Genomic DNA, 19,983 nt, shown 5'->3' on the forward strand with positions numbered 1-19,983 from the left:
TGTAACGCCTTGTTTATCTGTATAGGCTGAATGTTTGAATTGTATGATAATAGTTTTAACAAACATTTCATCTACCAGTGCTGTTTTACCGCTCTCAAACAGGTCAGAAAAAAGTAATCTTTTTTTGTATTGGAAAGCACAAAAAAAGTTTTATTTTTATTTCTTCATTATTATTATTATTTTAGCAAAGCACATTGTGCTTGCTTTATTTTTTTCATAAAGTAGCCTTGCAATTAAAGCCTAGCAAATAGCTAAGCAGTACCGCTACACTCCATTTTGACTGTGTATGATTAATATATTGTAGTTGAGCACACACCTCGGGTCTAAAAATCTATACACATATTAGCCATATCAGATAAGTTAAACCTCCATTTATTTTCCCTCTGGCCATCATTTCCTAGGTTGCAGTTCTATTTGTGATATTTTTACTCCCATCTGAGAGTACGGGCTACGCTAGAGCTGTGCCAAGTTCAAAAGAGACGCGAGGTTCAACCCGTGTGCCAAACAGAAGTTTCCCCAGAGTTCCTGACAGTTGTCCTTCTCATCCGCTCTTTCCTGTGCCTCCGAGCCCCTCGCATCCGTGGAACTGACACAAGTGACCCCGATCCCTGCGACCCGCCAGAGCCCCGGGTCACAGCGCGTTTTAAATCACTCCCAGACAAAACTCCTGCTTCACGGGAAACCGAAAAGACGGCTCCCACAAGGATCCTTTTCCCTTCCGTGCGAAGACAGCGCGTCGCTGCGTGACCACAGCCGTAGCCGACAGCGCCGTCCTCCCGTGACTGACCCGAATCAGAAGAACTGCAGCCGAACAACCAGCTGTCTGTCCTTAAAATGGTCTTTTATTGAAAATAAGCTGTGGATTTTCATTGACAATGTTAATAAGAAAAAGAAACCTGCTTTTGCAAATACTGGATGGCCAAAAGCTACTGTTGCCATCTTAAGTGCCACAGTGAAATACTTTAAAAATGTCTTGAATACAGGAGAATGCAAGATCACAGCAATAACTTCGATAATTTGATAATGTTCTGCTGATCAACATTGCCTTGAAAAAAGATCCCATGAACAAGTTCACAAATATTAAGTGCAATGTATTGACTCTGAATATAGAGTATTTTAATACTGTTGACCATTCATAATTAATCTTTCACAAATATGTTGTTTCTTGTTTATCTGTGCAGAGAGGTTACATGACTATTCTAAGGAGAGAGTGATGCTGAAAATTGTCACACCTCATGTTGTTAAAAAAATAAAACGTGGACATAAGCAGTACATACAGTTTACAAAGCAATTTCTTACAATATTGGTGGTATAAGTCTTGAGTTTGTCTCTCTCTCACTCTCTCACACGCACACAAATAAAATCATAAATATGGAAATGCACACATGCTCCTTATGAGTGAAGTTTTCCCTTTCTTTAGGTTACGTTGTACACCTCCCATCCACAGTTTAGTATTTCAGACTTAAACAAGACCAAGTCAATCCTGCTCCAGGCATTGGATGACATACACAAAATATGATTTTTATACACAAACATGACAATACAGAGAATACAAACATGAATAACTCAGTAATAATGATAGATTTACTGTACAGTTGAAGAACATGTTTCACAGTTATAAAGCTTTGGCTGAATGCATTGTTATATGCAGTTTTTCATTTGTATATCTGGAATAGACTGTTACATATTTACATTCACTTTTCCTTGGCAATATTGGCAGGTATAATTTTGTCTGTGACCTAATTCTCCATGGTATTTGAGATCTTCCTTAAGACATGTAAAGTGTTAAATGAAGAGTATTTATGATTTTTTATTTTATTTCGATTCCCTAGTTGGGAATGTCCAACCACATATTATATTATATACTGTATATTATGAGCACATGCTTGCTCCCAAGCATGACATGCCAAGCACTGCTTCTTAATGCACATCAAGTCACGCTTCCATGGACATGAGCTGGAGGATGACACTACACCCAGGACAGGACACCAGTCCATCGCAGGGCACAAACACCATTCACTCACAATTTAGACTCTCCAATTAACAGGCACGTCTTTGGACTGTGGGAGGAAACTGTACCCGCAGGACACAGGAAGAACATGAAAACTCCACACGGAAATCCCCTGGATTCAAACCAAGGACCTTTTTGCTGTGAGGCGACAGTGCACCACCATGCCGCCCTAATTGAATTGAATTGAATTCAATTCACTTGATCATCCAATGGGAGTTGTTTGTGCTTGATAAGGCACTGTAACTGAAACCCTCCTATCCCTAATGTAATGCTGCAGCCAATCTCACTTTTCAGTGCTACAAGCCACGGTCCAGATTCGATGCCAAACCTCAGGGCCCATCAGTATATTAGACCTCTGCCATAACAGAATGGACCACCCAACAGCCCAAATGAACAGTGTGCATGAATCACTCACAAAATACAGTTCCAAGCATACCCATGCTAATGAACTTATAAGAGTGGATCAAGGTGACAACACCTCTTCGTTTCAATTGAAAGTGATGCGTTATGCTTTTCTTTTCCTAACGTGCTCAGATGGTTATACAATGCGGTGTGAGCACATACAAAATATTCTGTTGGATTATTCACATAAGTACATTTTTAATACAGCATATAACCTTTTATAATCCAAACGCTTATGAGGTTAAAAGAAGAAACAACCTCTGCTTGCACTTCAATGGCTCTCATTTCAGTCTTCCAGGGAGTGTGTACATCACCTTATGAACAAGCCTACTTCAGATATGTTTGGGTGTATGCATTCATAGACCAAGTGCACAGATGTGTATAAATACCCTGCGTAGTACATGTAGAATATGAGTGTGAGTGAGGAGGACGCTAGGACAGGGCCCTGGTCTGACAGTAGCCTTGGGTTCCTTCATTAGCTCTGACATGGAGGCCACTCCGCATTTCCTTCCTACTGTTCCCAGAAGCCTCGCCCTCAGTGCGAGGCCGCTGATTAGGTTTACGCACAGCTCGGCTTCAGGTGTATCCTGTTCCAATCTCTCTCCCCTCCTCTTCCGCCGCAAACAATGCTTTCATCGTCTCAGGAAAAACGCTCGCTGCCAAATCTGTGCGATCTGGGAAACGCTGTGAGCACATCGGTCCCATTGTCTGTGTACTTGTACACAATTAGCTTTTTTTTTTTCATTGCGTTTGGCTCAGAACTGTTACGGTGCTCTGCACAAGCGAGTGTATCCTCAGTGCCTTGTATGGAAAGGGCCCAAATGCCCTCTTTAAAAGCGCTGAAACCCCCCTCTCCCCAGGCCCACAGTCAGCGCATGACTCAGTCGCTGTCTTTACGTTGGCTGTGGTCCGCCTGTTGGTTGTTGGGGTCCTGGTTCTTCCACTGCTGGATGCTTGTGCCGTTCTGCGGTGTACTGGCGGCTAATGTCCCAGAGTAACACCAGCAACACAGGCAAGACTATGAGGAGATGGAGCGAGGGAGAGAGGAAAGAGAGAAGAGAGAGAGAGAGAGAGAGAGAGAGAGAGAGAGAGAGAAAGACCATCAAGCGTGCATACTATGCAACTACAGCACACTGTTTAGACTCCTGCCATGATTACAGAGGAAAGAGGCGAAAACATTCACAGTATTGTTTTGCTTCATGGACCACACATGCATATACATTTATGCCATGTTGTACTGTCTTCCAGTGTTCTGAAAGGCCACTCTATCTCAGGATATCAGCTGTGATTAGGTGTGGGCCTGTGCAGACCAAAGACTGCTGAACATTTTGCCTTTAAGTTTTACAGTGAACACAAAAGCAAGTTAGTTTGTCAGTATCACTGCTTCATAATGCTTTCTTGTAGGTGACAGTGAAGTCTGCAGTCCTAGCAACCTGTAAGATACCAAACTGGGCTTTGGGACTGAACATTATCGCTTGTTTGGATGCATAGAGAATGGGACTGTTTTCATCTCTCTCTAGGGTCCTCTGTCAGAATGCAGAATGTGACATCAGTCTGCAACAAATCACCACCAAAGTTTGGTTTTCTCAGAAGAATGTTCTCAACATGTTCCATCAGGTTTCATTGTCCCACAGCTTTGAGAGTCCCATGGGTCGGGGAGCAGGGGAGTTGGGAGGGAATGAGACTTATGCTTTCAGATGGGATGAACTGAGTGAAAAAAGAAATGTGTGTGCTCCACAGTAAAATGCAAGGAGAGACCTACCTTGAAACAATTTTTGAACTTCTTGCTGACAAAATAGAGGATGAAGGGGTTGATGCAGGAGTTCACAGTTGCCAAATTAATGCCCAAGTGGTCAAGCACCAACAGGAAGCTAAAATCAAGGGAATGTCTGTGAATATCAACTACAGTGTGACTACCTCATAGCGTTTTCAAAATTAAGACAAAATCGGGGATGTACAGTGTGTGACAGGTGGAAGTGCAGTATGTTAATCCTAACATAAAAGCAATTATTTTACAGTCTTCCTCTTAAGCATAAAGCCACACATTCCAAGAAAAATTCCACAGGGGAACAACACATGCCAAATAAATCCAAGTGAATGTCTACTGCATGGTCACCAGTGGCATTACCTGTACTGTTCATTTGATAGACATTGTACCAATTTTCGTAACCTGTAATAATCTTCTGCCACGTTTCAGAGACACCATTAGGTTGGCGCAGAATATATTCATACAAAACAGAAAACCGTTGCTTTACGAGTTGTGCTGTGGTTTGATGACTCTCGCTTTACTTACTTGAGAAGTTCACACCGGTCGGGGCTCTCTGGTTTGTACAGAAGCCATTTCAGGATGCGGCCCATGTGCAAAGGTAGCCAGCACAGAGCAAATATCAGAACCAAACAGAAGACAGCTTTAGCCACCTCCCGCCTCTGAAAGAAACCAACTCCTGGTTAATTACTATCCTCAGAGAAATTACTGCGTCAGAGGCCTTACAGTGGATAGAGATTGTAATGACACAGGAAACTCATATCAGAGTTTTCAGGACTGATTGGACTTCTTGATGGGAGAAAGGAACTTTTAATGGTACCACTATCTAGCAGCCACCCAGAGGGGGGCGCTCTGTGTTCATACAGACCTCTGGCTTTATGTGCGTCCTGATGTAGTTCTCAGCAGATGGGCTGCTGTAATCCTACAGAGTCTCTCTGATTGTGTCTGTGGGTGCACTGGGGAGCAGGTGATGGTATTGTCTTACCTGTTTAAGGTGTTCGCTGAGAGCAATCCTCAGACTGCCTTTTCTGTGGTTGAGCATCTTGATCGTCATGAGGGTGTAGAAGATGGCCGTGCAGACCAAGGGCATACAGAAGTAAAACCCAAAGAACCACCAGTCCTTCACATGCACATACATCTGGAGGGAACAGAGAAGAGTTAGCTCAGGCTAGTCCTCAAAGAGTCAGCTCAACCAACACAGCAACGGTCTTCTTCATCACTGCACCATTGTGTCAAATAATTAAATATTTTGTATATATTTTTTAACAATATGATTAAACAGAATTGCTTAGTTTCTGTGTAGAAGAGTTCTATGTGAGGCAAAACTGCACTACAGACACCATTGTGATTTGGACCAATAGATCTAGACCATTTAGATCTGTCTATACCACATATATTCACTATATCAGTACAGCTCTGGGTGCATGGTACTGCTCCAGAAACACAGTGCAAAGCATAATTTCCCTTGAAATCTGATTTAAATCAGGTTAGCGCAGGTTCCATATGCATCTGGCCCATATATTTCCTGTGGTTTATTCAAAGTCTTGGCACAATGCTCTAGGATATGGGCACATCTGGCTCTGCTTTGAAAAGACACACATCCAACCCTCTGGTGCTAACCTGCCAGCCTGCAATCAATTAACAACCCCCATTTCTATGAATAAGGACAGTGTTACACTGAGGGGGTGGGGACGGTGAGTTAAGAATTTCAGCCTATTGATTTTGCTTTCTTGCTTTTGTATATACATGCATTTTCGGAGTTTGTTTATTCAGTTTTTTTTTTTTTTACTTTCAAACAACAATTTTGTTGGCACAATGGGAGCACTGGCTCCAATATTCTTCTAACTTTCTTGTCCTTGTGAAAATCTGCAAATGTCCTTCAGCTGTTGAATGGGTGGTTCCTGCGTTTATATTAATGTGAAGCATACGGAAAAATTTTAAATGAACAGTAATATAGAGATTATATGAGTTTCTATTACTTTGTTAGTGTTACAGTTAAAAGTATTCTGTCGGAGTTGATTTTGGTGTTTATATACAGTAGCATGAGTGTGTGAGTAGCTAGGTGTTGCTTTAACTCTGCTTCATATGGAATTACAGGCTGACATGTGACTGGCAATTAGCATCGTTGCCTTTGCCATTACCATACAAACAGTGAAATATTGTTTGTGCCTTATGTTGTGTAGTGTATTGTTTCTTTCACATAAAGTTTAATGCTTCCAGACTCTGGAAAATGATGTTAAGAATTCCTCTGACCCTTATGGAAAATGAATACATTGCAATATTTTATGAATTTGTGGAGTTGTGGAATTGTAATGATAAAACATATTTCACCGAAATAAATATATTGCAATATCTGAAGATGGCAATAATTAGTATATTTGCCTATATACTGTGAAGTATAGTAAATATGTTGATATTTCCTATATTGCTGTATATTTTATGTCCATAAGGGGACTTTCTCAAAGGTCTGGGAACTGTTCTGTGATGGATCACTTGACTTTTAAAATAAACACATTGCAACTTCACTTTCCTGTTTAAAAACAGTGGATATGGGCGTTGACTTGTGATAGAGTCAAGGTGCTTTTCTGACGTACATCGTATTCCATGGGCGCAGTAAAGTTGTGAATGGGTAAGTCTCACGACAATGTGGCCGTGGACCTTTTCCTGTGGACCCGCTCTCTTTGCCCTGGCTCTAGTGATGACGTTAGCCAGCTCTCACAGCCCTCCTGGCTTTATTTCTGGAGTAGGTGGATTCATTTCAAGCCAGCATGAGACATATTAAGAAAGGAAATGGTGAGGACAGGGACCTCATACAGACCATGATGGTCAAATAAGTGCCCAAGAGGAGTTCCATTTACTGTAACATTTGTGGTGTGGGAACGCCTGCATACTGAATAACCTTAATAACATAGTGCTCATTTCCAAAGCATGCATTTTGCTTTTTTTTTCTTCATTTTTTCCCCCTGGATTTTCATATCGGAGAACACATTTACTTTATCCTAAAATCAATTTAGTATGCATTTATTTTATGCTGAAGTCAATTCTCATTTGCAACAGTCTTTTTAAAACTCTAAATCATATGTTGTTCTTGTTTATTTGGATTTTTATTTCTGTCTGTAGCACACATTGTTTCCTCTTTTGAGTAAAAGTTCATTGTGCTCATTTATTTATCTTTTGGCTCATATTTCTTTATGTTGTTTTTGGGATGCGGTGCGTTTTCTTCTCTCAGTAAATGTATTTAGAAAATTCCTCAAGCCTTGCGTGTAGAACAATTTCCCACATGTGAGCTGTTTTCTAGCATATTGGTACAATTGCACACATTATTCCTCTGGAAGAAATGTAACACCCGAGTTAATTTTAACATTAGGCAGGTTGACACTTGTGACATTATTAAATAGATAACTGTATAAAGTACGGTACCTCCATGGTGCCGTTCGGTGGTTTAAGCATGCAGGTGCGAAATGAGATGCTGCCATGGCTGGATTCGACCATGTTGAAACAGATGGTATCGGGCACCGCAAGGACGATGGCTAGGACCCAGATGGCGAGTATCTTGATGGCTGTCTGCTTCGGTATGCCCACTCCCTGCACTCTGCTCCAGGAAGCCACTGCCCTGTACCTGTGACACAATACACAAGAGCATGCCATCTTTAAACCTGTTCCTATGAGGGAAGACGCAAGAGCACGCCATCTTTAAACCTGTTCCTAAGAGGGAACACGCGAGAGCACGCCATCTTTAAACCTGTTCCTAAGAGGGAACACGCGAGAGCACACCATCTTTAAACCGGTTCCTAAGAGGGAACACGCGAGAGCATGCCGTGTTTAAACCTGTTCCTAAGAGGGAACACACAGGAACACACCCTCATTAGCCCTATACCTTTGGCCAAACATTCAAGAACATGCCTTCATCAGCCCTCTGCTTAAGATCAAACCCACAAGACAGTGCCATCTTTCTCCCAGTAACCATGGCCAAAAAACTCGAAACACACCATTATCGGCCTTGTGCCTATGACCGAACTGGAAATAAAATACTAAATACTAGCATTTACCTGCTGTGACTGAACATAAAGGAATGCTGGGAAATATAATATAATCCACAGATTAGAGATAAAACGTGTGTGTGTGTGTGTGGTTGGGGGGGGGGGGGTAGTTAGTGATAGCAGATGTATTGAGCAGATTTGAGCCTGTTTGATTCTTTCCAGGATTTTTATGGGGCAGTTTATAAACAGGCCAGTGCAGGTGGCTGGATGGTCTGTGAATATCGCCATGGAGGAAGAGGTTATTTAAAGGAGGACACAGCTCTCTGTGACCTCATTGCCTTCCGCTACTGCTGACCTCAAACAGCCACAAGCCTGACTCACTTCCTTCCTTTATCCTGGAGGGATTTATTGCTCTCTACAGCACAATTGGTCTTGAACCCCACCTTCACAGTAGGTGCACCAGGCACAACTAAACCACAACCATAAAAATATGACCGTGGAAACTCCTCAAGCTGTGTTTATTTCCTGTTTCCTTTCTGTACAATTGTGTTTGCTTGTGACAAAATGTATTCTTTAAATAGTGAAGGAGGTGTTGTTACAGCAAGATTAACAATTAAATTAATGTAAATATAACTTCTATAACCAGTCCTCTTCCAGTGAACAATTGGAATGACACTAGATTAACTCACAAATATGCCACAAATCTTATTCTCAGTATGACCGAATACGTACATTTTGATGAAATTAGAAACTTGAACTGAATTCACTGCTCTACTACATTCCTTAGCAATTAGCTTTTTTTTTTCTCCTAAAATAATAAACATATAAAACAAATAACCCCATAGAAATAAGATAAAATAATTTGGGCCAGATCAAAAATATTTATTTTCTGATGAATATTGATAAGTATTCCAATGCTTGTATACTATCAAGCAGTAAGTCAACTCACAGAAAGTACATAAAAAATGGAATGTCTGCTGTGATAATATCAAAAATCCTTATTTTTATTTCTTAGTTATAGCAGCAGTAGGAAACATGTATATATTTTCTAATTTGTAACCACAACTTGTCTTCTTCTAGCTTCAACAGGCATAGATAAGCACTGTCCGGTATCTCAATTACCAGCAAGAAACTAAACAGATATTTCCCCACAGTATAAATGTAAGCTCGTGATAGACCCTGTTCGGATAAACATACACATACCTGTCCACACTGAGAGCCATTAGACTGAATACTGTGATTCCCAATGAGGACTTCTGTAGGAATGGGAATAGCTTGCAGAGGAACAGACCAAAGGCATTTTGAGAAAAGGGCCACTGCATCATCTGGAGCTACAAAGAGAAGAATGATGGGATTGATTACAATTACCAAGTTTCAGAAAATGTACTGTGGGTCTCAACGAACTATAGCTTTTACAGTGTCGCTTTGTGTGGTGCTTCATCTCATTTGTTACACAGATTCAGAACTCAATGAGAGTTATATCCGTAAATACTATTTTCTATTAAATCACAGATGACCTGTATCTCCACCTCCTGATTCTCTTCAGTAGCGACTTTTCCACTTCGGATCGCACAGCCTTAAGCACCCAGGCAACCTCAGTGTTTTCCATTTCCCAAAGAGTCCACCCCCTACAATACTCAATAAAGAATTTAGCTGCAGTGATAGCGAGTTCAGTCTGGAGCTGTGTGGCTGTTTTTGTGTTTTCATTTGCAGTAGCAAACTTCTCCTGGCCTCACTTCTTGAACTTCTTGATTCTGTAAAAAATACTTGCGGTGAGGGACTACTTCATCCATAGTTCCACTGTCCTCTTTTGGCACAGGGGCATGAGTAAGGCCATATATAAGGAGGTAGGCTCCCTTATTGACCCATTAAGGGACTAATTAGCCCTCGGGCTGCAGGTCTCTGACTTGAAAAGTTGTTTCCCAGCAGCGGGGTGTGGGCGAAGGCTGTCGGCGTTCGGAGGAATGACTCCTCTGACGTGCGTGGCGGTGGTTTCCAGAGAGATGCCCTTGACCGGCATCTCCCCTGTCTCCAGCAGGAAAAACGGCCTTGCCCTCAAAAGGTCCCATCCAGGCTCCAGTTTGGCAGCGTTCCCTGAGCAGAAATTGCCTCTTCCCTGAAAAGGATCGTCCAAATCCTTTCTGATGGGTGTTTAGATAAATGTCTTCGCTGACACATCCTGACTCATTATTTACATTTCCAGTTAATTACAACATAACAGAATGCAACTTCTGGGTAGCCATTTTATGGCTGTTAAATTGTGTGTGGAGTGGATTAATTTTGGCATCTGTATGAAACCCATAGGAAACATCCTATAACAAAAGGAACAGGCTTTGTAATACATATGTGGGGCACCACAACCAAGGCAACTTTCCTGCATTCAATTTTTCATACAAAAGTACTAAAAAGTGACCTCCTTTCCTTCGGTCACAGGTGATTTCAAATGTCTTGTTCAAACCCTGGGCTCTGAATGAATTGAAGTCAATATCTCAGTCTTATTTAGTCTCTTATCTGCTGATGGAACCCAAACACAGAGGATTTAGGCTGGTAGCTGGCAAACATATTCAGTTGTTATGTTCTTTGTATGGTCATGGGGGGTGGAGAGGGGGGTGGGGGGGACCTGCGATGTGTTGCCTCCTCGTGACCTTCTGATGGCCCAGAGCCAAGATGGGACAAGATTAAGAGCAGAGTTGTCTGTTCTCCAAAAGAATCGCAAAGTTCAGTGACCAAACTAGCTAAAGTAGTCATGGAATACTCAAATCTGTGACACTCGTCTCACTGGCTTTAGATGATAAAGGAGACACAAGCTTTTTTCACTGTCTAGGGGGAGAGAAAATGTGCAGGGTGATAATGTTATTCAGTTTATGAGTGCTGATTAAATAAGATCTTAATAACTAATTATGGTTGCAGAGATTGTTCATTTTATCATGACGACTTTTATCCTGGAGACTTTGGTAATCAACACTCCTGCCTTCATTTTGTACCTAATTACAACCCCAACATTTATTTACAGACATAATTACTCCATGTTTTGGGAGCTAACAGAAATATGCAGAAATAAGTGAACATTTTCATTTAATATGCATTGTAACATCTGTATATCACAAATGTGGACATAGATGAGAGTATGTTTTTACAGTTGTAATTTTGGAAATGCATACTTCAGGGGTAATATGGCAGCCAAAGTGCACTTTTTTTGCAATTAATACCTCTCAGTATATATTAATGCCTCATTTCTGAATCTTACCCTTTGAAAACAAAAACACTTAAGCACTCCTGCTGATACAGTAACACATAAACAAACCTCACAGAACAGTACAATGTTCACCAGGGGAAGAATTAACAAGAACATTGTAGATGATGAATTAACTGTCTGATAAATTAATTGTCTAATAATTCAAATTAGTATAGTCATGAAAGGCAATTCACCCAGGAATATATCACATTACACATTAAATTTGATCCCCATTATCAGTTTGGCATGAAGCTGAAAATTCACTTTCTGATATCCAACCTTTGTTAGGTCTGGATTCAATCAACATTTCCCCTGACGATTAAATGTTTTTTTTTTTCACAAGCAACTTAGCAATCAGCAATAATCAAAATCAGTTCCCAGAAAAAAAGCATGCATTTATTTGAAAGACAGTGAAGGACTCATTTTGGATGAAATTAAAGACTTGAAAGGCTTTCTTGAAGCGTACAAGTGTGTTAATGGTGCTTGCATTTTAATATAATGTACTGACAAGAGCATATGATTGGGCATGCTGCAGATTCCATGTAGTATGTGGAATAAAAGTTCAGCATCGGATGCATAAATTGCTTTTACCTGTCTAAAGCTGATAAATCACTTTCTGATTGTAAGATTTTTTTAAAATGTGAATCAGGTTATCTCTAAATTTAATCTATGCAACAAATATGCATACAAACGCAGAAAAAGAAAATAACTCATGAAAACAAACAAAAGTGCAAGAACAAATTTAAGTACAATAAAATGTGCAACTTTGTGATCATGACCGCTACATGATATGGTTTTTGTTAGCAGCTGGCAGTTACCCAAGTCCCTACTGTCTTATTTATGGTAACATAAAATGCAGAGGCTATTAAATAATAATAATAAACTTCTGAAGCAATGCTGACTCATCTGACTCATCATGGTAAATCACTCAAAGATAAAAAAGGCCTTTTACATAGAGATATGGATTTTTTACTCTGCTTGTCTGTGAAGTATTTTACTCCATCTGTTATCGCTTGCTTTCTGCGCTTCATGTGCAGTGCAATAGTTACATAAGAAAGGGAATTATGCACAACATGTTTCCAAGAAAATAAAAATGTAGCACTGCAACTCTGGACTTTCTTTTCCTGGCTGTTGTTTCACAAGTTATAATGTGCATTGAATCAAATATGATCATTACTGGACAGCCGGTACATACAAACCACACTTTTCATGAAACAATGTCAGACCATGTGATAATTAGAGAGATCTATTTCTCAGTTAGATTTGGATGTGTGAATGTTCATATGTAAATTAAGTGGGCTCAGTGGATTAGAGTTGGATTTTAAAAAGCTGCACAGCATTCAGCTCTGTTCCTGTCTAACCCATGATCCATTCATACTGTATACTGCATTTACACATCATACAGTTGAATTGAAATTGTATGATTATATTAAAGAAGGTGGAAATTATTCAACACTACCCAAGAATACATGTATGTATAACAAAATAATATCCTTTTTTCACTGAACTTTCAATGCACTCATTCCTACATTCATTATAACTACTTTTTTAAACGCAGAGATAAGAGAATGTATACATCCATACAGTAAGCATTCATTTAACTAAAACTGAGATCATAGGAGTCTAAGAGGGGTCACATGTACTCCATTAGAGTAAAATATGCACTTAGTGTAATACTGAGCATTTTACATGTGAATTCGAAATACAGGCCTATGGAAATGTGCACCACTTCTTCATTAAGAATCCAACAATCTGTTTATGCTTATTCATGTGGCGTATTAGTGCAGATGATGGATGTGCATGTGAAAGTTGCGCAGTGGCAACCTTTTGGAAAGCCCAAATGCCTCCTTCTGAGACCGCACATGATTCATGTGTTTATTTTACTTGGCCGTATATCAGGGCTCTCATGGGAAAAAAAAGACTTTGAGGTCCTGATAGGGATCGGGAAGATTTAGCTGGGGGAAGGGTCACACTGCACGTCGGGTCCTAGTAGTAACGCTGCAAACCCTTTCGTTCCTGCCTGCAAACTGAGTTCACCGTGATATGTTCCATTAAGAACGCACAGATCAAATAGGTAATTGTAAATCACGGAACCAGAGAGGGACAGACACACTGTGTCTGAAAGAACCACGTCTGTTTTAAAGAACTCTCCAGAAGGAAAAAGGGATTCTCCCGTCCTACCTTATAGACGTTGACGGGGATGTCGATGATGATGTATATCAAGTCTCCCAGGGCCAGGCTGGCGATCAGCACGTTGGGCCCGTTCCTCATGCACTTGTGCTTGTAGATAATCCGCAGCAGGGTGGCATTGCCCACCACGCCCACTACGAACACGATGCAGGAGATCACCGTGTTGATGTACTTGAAGTGCGTTTTGATGGCGATGGGGGTGGACCTGTTGCACGGAGGGATTCTCCGTATCTTGTGCTGTAAATCGGGCTGGTGGGCCTGGGGACCAGTGGAGTTTTGGACAGGGTCCGAGGAGTTGGCGGAGAGGGGGTTGGAGGCAGCTGGGTCGGCGGACGTGGACGGGGGGTCAGGGGCCGGGGTGCTGTCGGATTCGGGGATGAAAAGTGAGGGACCGGCCGTGAGGGGGGTGTGGGTCGGGGCTCCGGAGTTGTGCAGGACGGCGGGCTGAGTCGGGATGGGGGAGCCAGTGCCTGGGAATTTGGTCATAATGTTTGTCTGACACATTCCAGTGCCGGCCATGTAGATCACCAACTGCAACGCGCGCAGGACTGTAAAGGCCATGTTCACGCACACTCCACACTTCGATTGCAGGCAAAAAGAGATAAGAATCCACAAGAGAGCTGGTCAGATAAAAAAGAGAGAAACAGTGCATTATTTTTCTAAAGAAATACCTTCAAGCTGTTCAGACAGGTAATATATATAATATATATGTATATATATATATATATATATATATATATATATATATATATATATATATATATATGTATATGTATATGTATATGTATATATATATACACACACAGGTTGATTGTTATTATTATTATAATTAACGCCCCTGCCGGCCAATTCTCGATATTTTTTTCAATAATCAAAATTAAAATATTAAACTAACTAACTGTATATAAAGTATCAATGTAGTAGCAGGTAAAAAAATAAAAAAACAACTGACAAAAATGGCAGAAAGTTCAACTGTCAGGATTAAAGTTTGACAGAAAGTGTATACTGAATGTTTGACACCGAGCTTTGACACCAAGCTGACAATAATATCTTGACTTCAAACACAGCCTTGCTGAAGGGGCACAGATGGCAATGCCATGACTCGTCACAATCAAACCGCAGACGAGGTGCCCTCTCCGTGTAGTTCCTGGAAGTGAAAGCATCGTGTGCGTGGTGTGGGGATAAATACAAGTTTTTTTGTTTTCCCTTGTTTTGACAGTTTGTCTCGTGGCTTTCGTCAGGTCTGGTGCGGCTGTTTGAGTTTCCTCTGTTTCTGATTAAAGCCACAGACCCAACATTTCGCAACACACATTTGCTTTCGGAACAATTCATTTTAGAACAATTAATCAATGCATGTTTCAACTGTCTGTTTAAAAGCATTCTTGAATGCAAAAGCATATCCTTAAAGTACAATAAGCATACGCAGTTCTGATATTAGTTTTGTACTTTTTAAATCAACATGCAACCATGTGACCTTCAAGCAGTTGAGCAAAGGAATTATTTTTCCTGGAAGTGTTTTTTGTCTATTATAAAGAGACAGAACAGTTTTGTAAAAAAAAAAAAAGAACTGTAGTTATAGATCCTTAAAAACAAATAGTAAACAACTGGACCAGTATTATATCTCACCAAACAAAGAAGGTCAATGAGAAAAGGCCTGTAGCCTATATTAGTGCTTTCTTTTTTAAATTTTTTTATCACAGCACTGTGCATTAGATATGTTTTGGCCCATCGTATTTCCTGTTCAAACTCCCAAATGTCACCTTTTACACAAGAAACTATTTAGCAGAGACATCCCTTTGCTTAGCATGACACTTCAGAATTGGCACAGCCCTGGTGGGACCCGGTGACAGAACGCAAACTGATACATTTATAAATAATAAATGCATTTGGTTTTCACCTACCCTTCCTAAAATGTTTGCCTCCCCTGGAACCAGCTGAAGAAGTTTCGGCTGTTGCCCCGGGACGCCCGAATCACATCACATGAGTAATTAACGGAGTATCAAAGCGCGTCGTCCCTCCTGGTTTGCGCGTCTGTTGTGAGGTGCAGCCCTAGCGCTCTGTCTCCCGGTGTCTTGGGGAGGGCTTTTTTTCCTTTTTCTTTTTTTTCTTTTTTTTTTTTTTTGTGTGGAGCAGCGGAGCACTTTGACTGGGTGTGATTGTAAATCTCTCCACCTCCCCCCAGTCACCGACGGGGCCCCAGAGGAAACGCCAGCCTCCGCTGCCCTGCCTGCTGACAATCATCTCAGAGTCGCGGCTCGCGGGCGTCTGGGAACCGCACAGCTGTTGCCGCCGCCTCCTTCTCCGAGCTCGCCCCCAGCGCGCGGCAATTTCCTTCGCTAAACGCTCCCGAGTTAAGAATCGAAGGAGCGAGAGGTATAGGAAAGCAGCGGGGAAATCGTTTTTGCGTGACCCGATCTCCCGTCTTTAACGTTCCTGGATGAAAAGGGAGGCACATAGATCAGGATTAGATTCAAGTTTTACTTTGAACTTTTCCTCCAATTTTAACCATATGCTACGTGTTACAGTACTGGACTGAGATAAGAAAACGCACATCACTCAACTCTTTGTTTATTGACTATCTATTAAAAAGGTCAGGGATTTCAACTCATGTAATTGATAACCTGACTACCTAAAAAATATCTGCATCCTTTAAGCAGTTGTACATTATGCCTGTGTTCATTAATAAGGGAATGCATTGGGGTATAATTGTAGTTTCACGAGTGTGATCAGGCCAGTCAAATGAAAAAAAGGAAAACTAAAACATTTAAATAAATCTAAAAAAATTAAATCAATTTTCCCCTGGTCACAACCAAAGGGAAAACATAATTTTACTTTTTTGCTGCACATTTTCAGCAGTGCATTGATGTCCACTACGTATCTCACAGCCATGTAGTCAGCAGATTGCAGCCTGCATTGATATGGTTGTCTAAAACCTGCCGAACAGTTATTTGACCTGTCAGGAGTCACTTCCTACTGCATTCCTGAAGCCATCATACAGTCAGTCACCTGTAGTTCCCTCCCACCCAAAAAGCTGTCCATTATCTCATTATCTAAATTCAGTATGGGGTCCTTTTTAAAGGACATCAGGGAGACGCAAAGATAAGAAGAGATGCAGGAAAGGCAGTATACAGGCAAGTTAGCAGACAATGTGACTTGAAACAGTTAGCAGATGAAGGTCTCTCCCACTACAGACCTGTTTAAGTGTGTTGTAAAGGAACACACCAGGCATATCAGGTTTGGTTTAAACAGATGGTTTTATCACCACCCAAAAACTCTTCAAAACTACTGAAGCAGGTCTTAAAAATCATGTTGTGCAAGGCTGCAAAACGCCTTCAGGAGGACATCAGCATGTTGTTGTATTTATGTAACAGTTGCTTATGTTATAAACCTCGTTTGGGTCTCAAAGGCTTTCCTGACCCTGCACGGTAGGTTTTGTGTACTTCGATGGAGAGGTTTGGGCCGGCAGGATGAAGCTAAATAAATATGCACGTCCGCTGGCTTGGCTTCGCCATCCAGTAGCAACCTGTCCTGTAGTGCAGTGACGTCCAGTGTGTTTACAGGAGTTAAAAGTCAATGTGTACTGCCGCATTCCCATAGGAGGGAACTGCAGCTCTTCTAGAATAATACTCATTTCCTGTTGCGCTGTGTTTTTTCCCAAAGCCTATTTTAGCCCCCCCACGCCACCCCCAGGAAAGGTCATTTTTATTGCTTATTATGGAGCGTGCGGGTCTGCATCATCGTGTTGACAATATCAGTAAGTACAATGGTAACACATTCCCACAGGAAAATACTTACATAGAATGTCACAGTCCTAACTGTGAAATCAATGATAGTTAATACATTTCAAATGCACTATGACAGGTCAGTCAGTCATGACCCGAACACTCAGGCTGATTGAGTTTATTCATTATTTATTATTATTCAGTGTATTCAGTATTTGTTATTATTCGATAATATTTTTCTGTTATTTGACTCTCTTCTCCAGAAGGACTGGGACGCTGTTCTGGTTACTGCCACAGGAGCAATACAAATAACAAGACCTTATTCACAAAGCAGCCAGTGACATAGAAACTATGTATCAATCTGAAAAAAATGGACACCATATGCATAGCACTGGCATATTTTAATCAGATAATGCAAACTGTTATTGTGAATAATTACACACATTACATTATACAAGTGTGTACTTAAAAATACAGGAGTGCACAATTATGTAATATTGATTACAAACAGCTGGAATATTGCTGTTTTTTATCATAAGGAACCCTGGCATTCTTTAAAGGCAATAATAATAATAGTAATAGTAATAATAATAATAATAATAATAATAATAATAATAATAATAATAATAATAATAATAATAATAATGTGGGAGAAGATAACTTAAATGTTATCAAATGCTTGATGTCAAGATTATAATTAAATTGCCTGGACAAAATAATGTATTTTCTCCATAATGGATATTTCTCCATAATGGATCATAAGAGGTATTTATTGTACTAATCATTCAGGCATTAATTCCAAAATGTAATTATTTTTAGTATTTGAGCACAGTTTTGTCAAATTACATGTCTGAAATCTTTGGTATCTTTTGTTCTGGTATACATTAGGTACAAATAAAACATATAACAATACATTTATTATATACAGGACACTTTATATGCAGTAGATACTCGCTTAATAACAATGTAATACTTGCTTAATAACAATGTAAGTTCTTCTTGCTAACTACTTAGACAACATGACCTAATTAGCTAATGCTAATATTTATTGTCAATTAAATTTAAAGGATTGTGTTTTCTGTAATGGAAGGCATAAATGTCATAACTCTTGAATTAGTCATGGTCAACAGTGTTTGATATTTTATTAAACGGAACGTGACTTGCTGATGGAATCTGTTTTCAAAGTCCCTTGGTAGTTCACAGTTTCTATACCACTTTCGCTGTGGAGAGGTAGTTAGGCTTTGTTAATAAATGCATAAATATATAAATGATGAAACCTTTACCTGGTCCCTGTTGTTTTGACTTTCATGTTGTTGTTGTGTTATTGTTTTGGTCTTAATAACGTATTAATGTCATTCCGTCTGAACTGAAAGATGGCAGGCTGCCTGCTAATTCATCTTCTTGTTCTCTGATGGTGTCTGTGGAAATGTGCTGCCAGTATATTAGCGCATCCCCTGTGGGAAATTTAAACCCGGCCTCGGTAGGATGGAAGCGATTTCCTAACTGGGACACTTGCTGAAAAGAATGAAAAAAGAAGTCAGAGGCCAGTTTCATTTTCACTGAGACTGTTGCTCTGACACTGGGAAATGGCTGCACATTGGCGGCATCATTGGCTGTGGAATGCCGGTTGAGACTCGCATAGAGACACGCGGAGAGTTTCTGGAACTATTTTCTTAAAGGAAGCTAAAATTAGCTTTGAACCCTTTATGGGAGGATCTGTGTACTCACCACTCTTGCTGCACGCTGTCCAACTTCCTCCCATGCAGTCAATGCCCTATATATTTTTTACATTTTCTATTTTTTGTGGTGAACGAAACATAAATTTCCAAACTGGACTTCCATGATCAAAGATAAGGAAAATAATTGCCACTGTCATATAAAACATAATATTTTGTGATCTTGGGAAAGCATACAAGTTTGCCTGTAGATTTACTGCTGTGTCGTCTTTAGTTGGCTTCTAACATAGAGAGAACATGACGCAAACATTGTCTTTTGCTAGATGTTATACATGTTGAGGAAGCTGTTTGTTCTTACTGAGCACACAAAATGTGACGAAGGTCATGAAAGGTTTGTTTTTCTGTCTGTATGGCCACTCGCAAATGACCGGACAACTCATTTGAGGGATGAGGTGTGACCCCTGGTCAGAACCATTCCTCTTTCCAATCTTCACATTGGACAATACAGAATGACTGCAGACAATAAATTAAGGAATACGTACTAGCTGTTTCTCAGTTTCCCAGAAATAAATGAGGATCAGAACTCTGGGCGATGAGAGCCATTAATTTGTTAAATTACTGAAAGACTGCTGCAACTCACAGCATTATCTGGCTTCTCTCGACACTTAAAACATTTTGGTAATGCTGGAAAAGCTTCTGACCAATTTGGCTGTGCTTGTGTGACGCTTTGTTTATCTGGAATATTCTAGAAACCTATGCAGGATGAGTCAGCATCGAACTGCTTGGATTCTCAAAGGCACTTTCCTAGGCATTAGCTCAGATAGTGGTGTCTTTGGCAATGCAATTAAGTTGTGACATATGGCCAAACACTTCAGGTTTCTCTACATCCTGTAAAACAAACAGCTTGTTCAGCTGCAAAATTATTCAGTTCTTTTAATCCTTAAACAATAGTATCTAGTTCTATATACACAGGATTGTACAAGTGACTTTACTACCTTACTA

General features: G+C 40.4%; 1 protein-coding gene across 1 annotated transcript; it reads right to left on the minus strand.

The window, feature by feature from the left end:
- Positions 1–875: 875 nt before the first annotated feature.
- LOC118227970 (endothelin receptor type B-like) lies at positions 876–15,843 on the minus strand. Its single transcript, XM_035419110.1, has 8 exons — positions 15,485–15,843; positions 13,575–14,203; positions 9,362–9,489; positions 7,599–7,797; positions 5,164–5,316; positions 4,707–4,840; positions 4,176–4,284; positions 876–3,431 (listed from the first exon to the last, which is right to left on the minus strand). The coding sequence occupies exons 2-8, from the start codon at positions 14,142–14,144 to the stop codon at positions 3,294–3,296; spliced, it is 1,431 nt and encodes a 476-aa protein (XP_035275001.1). The 5' UTR covers positions 14,145–14,203; positions 15,485–15,843; the 3' UTR covers positions 876–3,293.
- Between the last annotated feature and the right edge of the window lie 4,140 nt (positions 15,844–19,983).

This window comes from Anguilla anguilla, chromosome 5 (assembly GCF_013347855.1).
Source record: "Anguilla anguilla isolate fAngAng1 chromosome 5, fAngAng1.pri, whole genome shotgun sequence".
In the NCBI taxonomy this organism is placed as follows: Eukaryota; Metazoa; Chordata; class Actinopteri; order Anguilliformes; family Anguillidae; genus Anguilla; species Anguilla anguilla.

Bases quoted from the DNA above. Each gene is read 5' to 3' on its own strand.
- LOC118227970 (XM_035419110.1), bottom strand. From the start codon at position 14,144: ATGGCCTTTACAGTCCTGCGCGCGTTGCAGTTGGTGATCTACATGGCC. The intron at 7,798-9,361 runs GTATGTGTATGT...ATTGTGTCACAG, and splicing joins ATGGCTCTCAGTGTGGACAG to GTACAGGGCAGTGGCTTCCT. The intron at 3,432-4,175 runs GTAGGTCTCTCC...ATCTCCTCATAG, and splicing joins AGTTCAAAAATTGTTTCAAG to TCTTGCCTGTGTTGCTGGTG.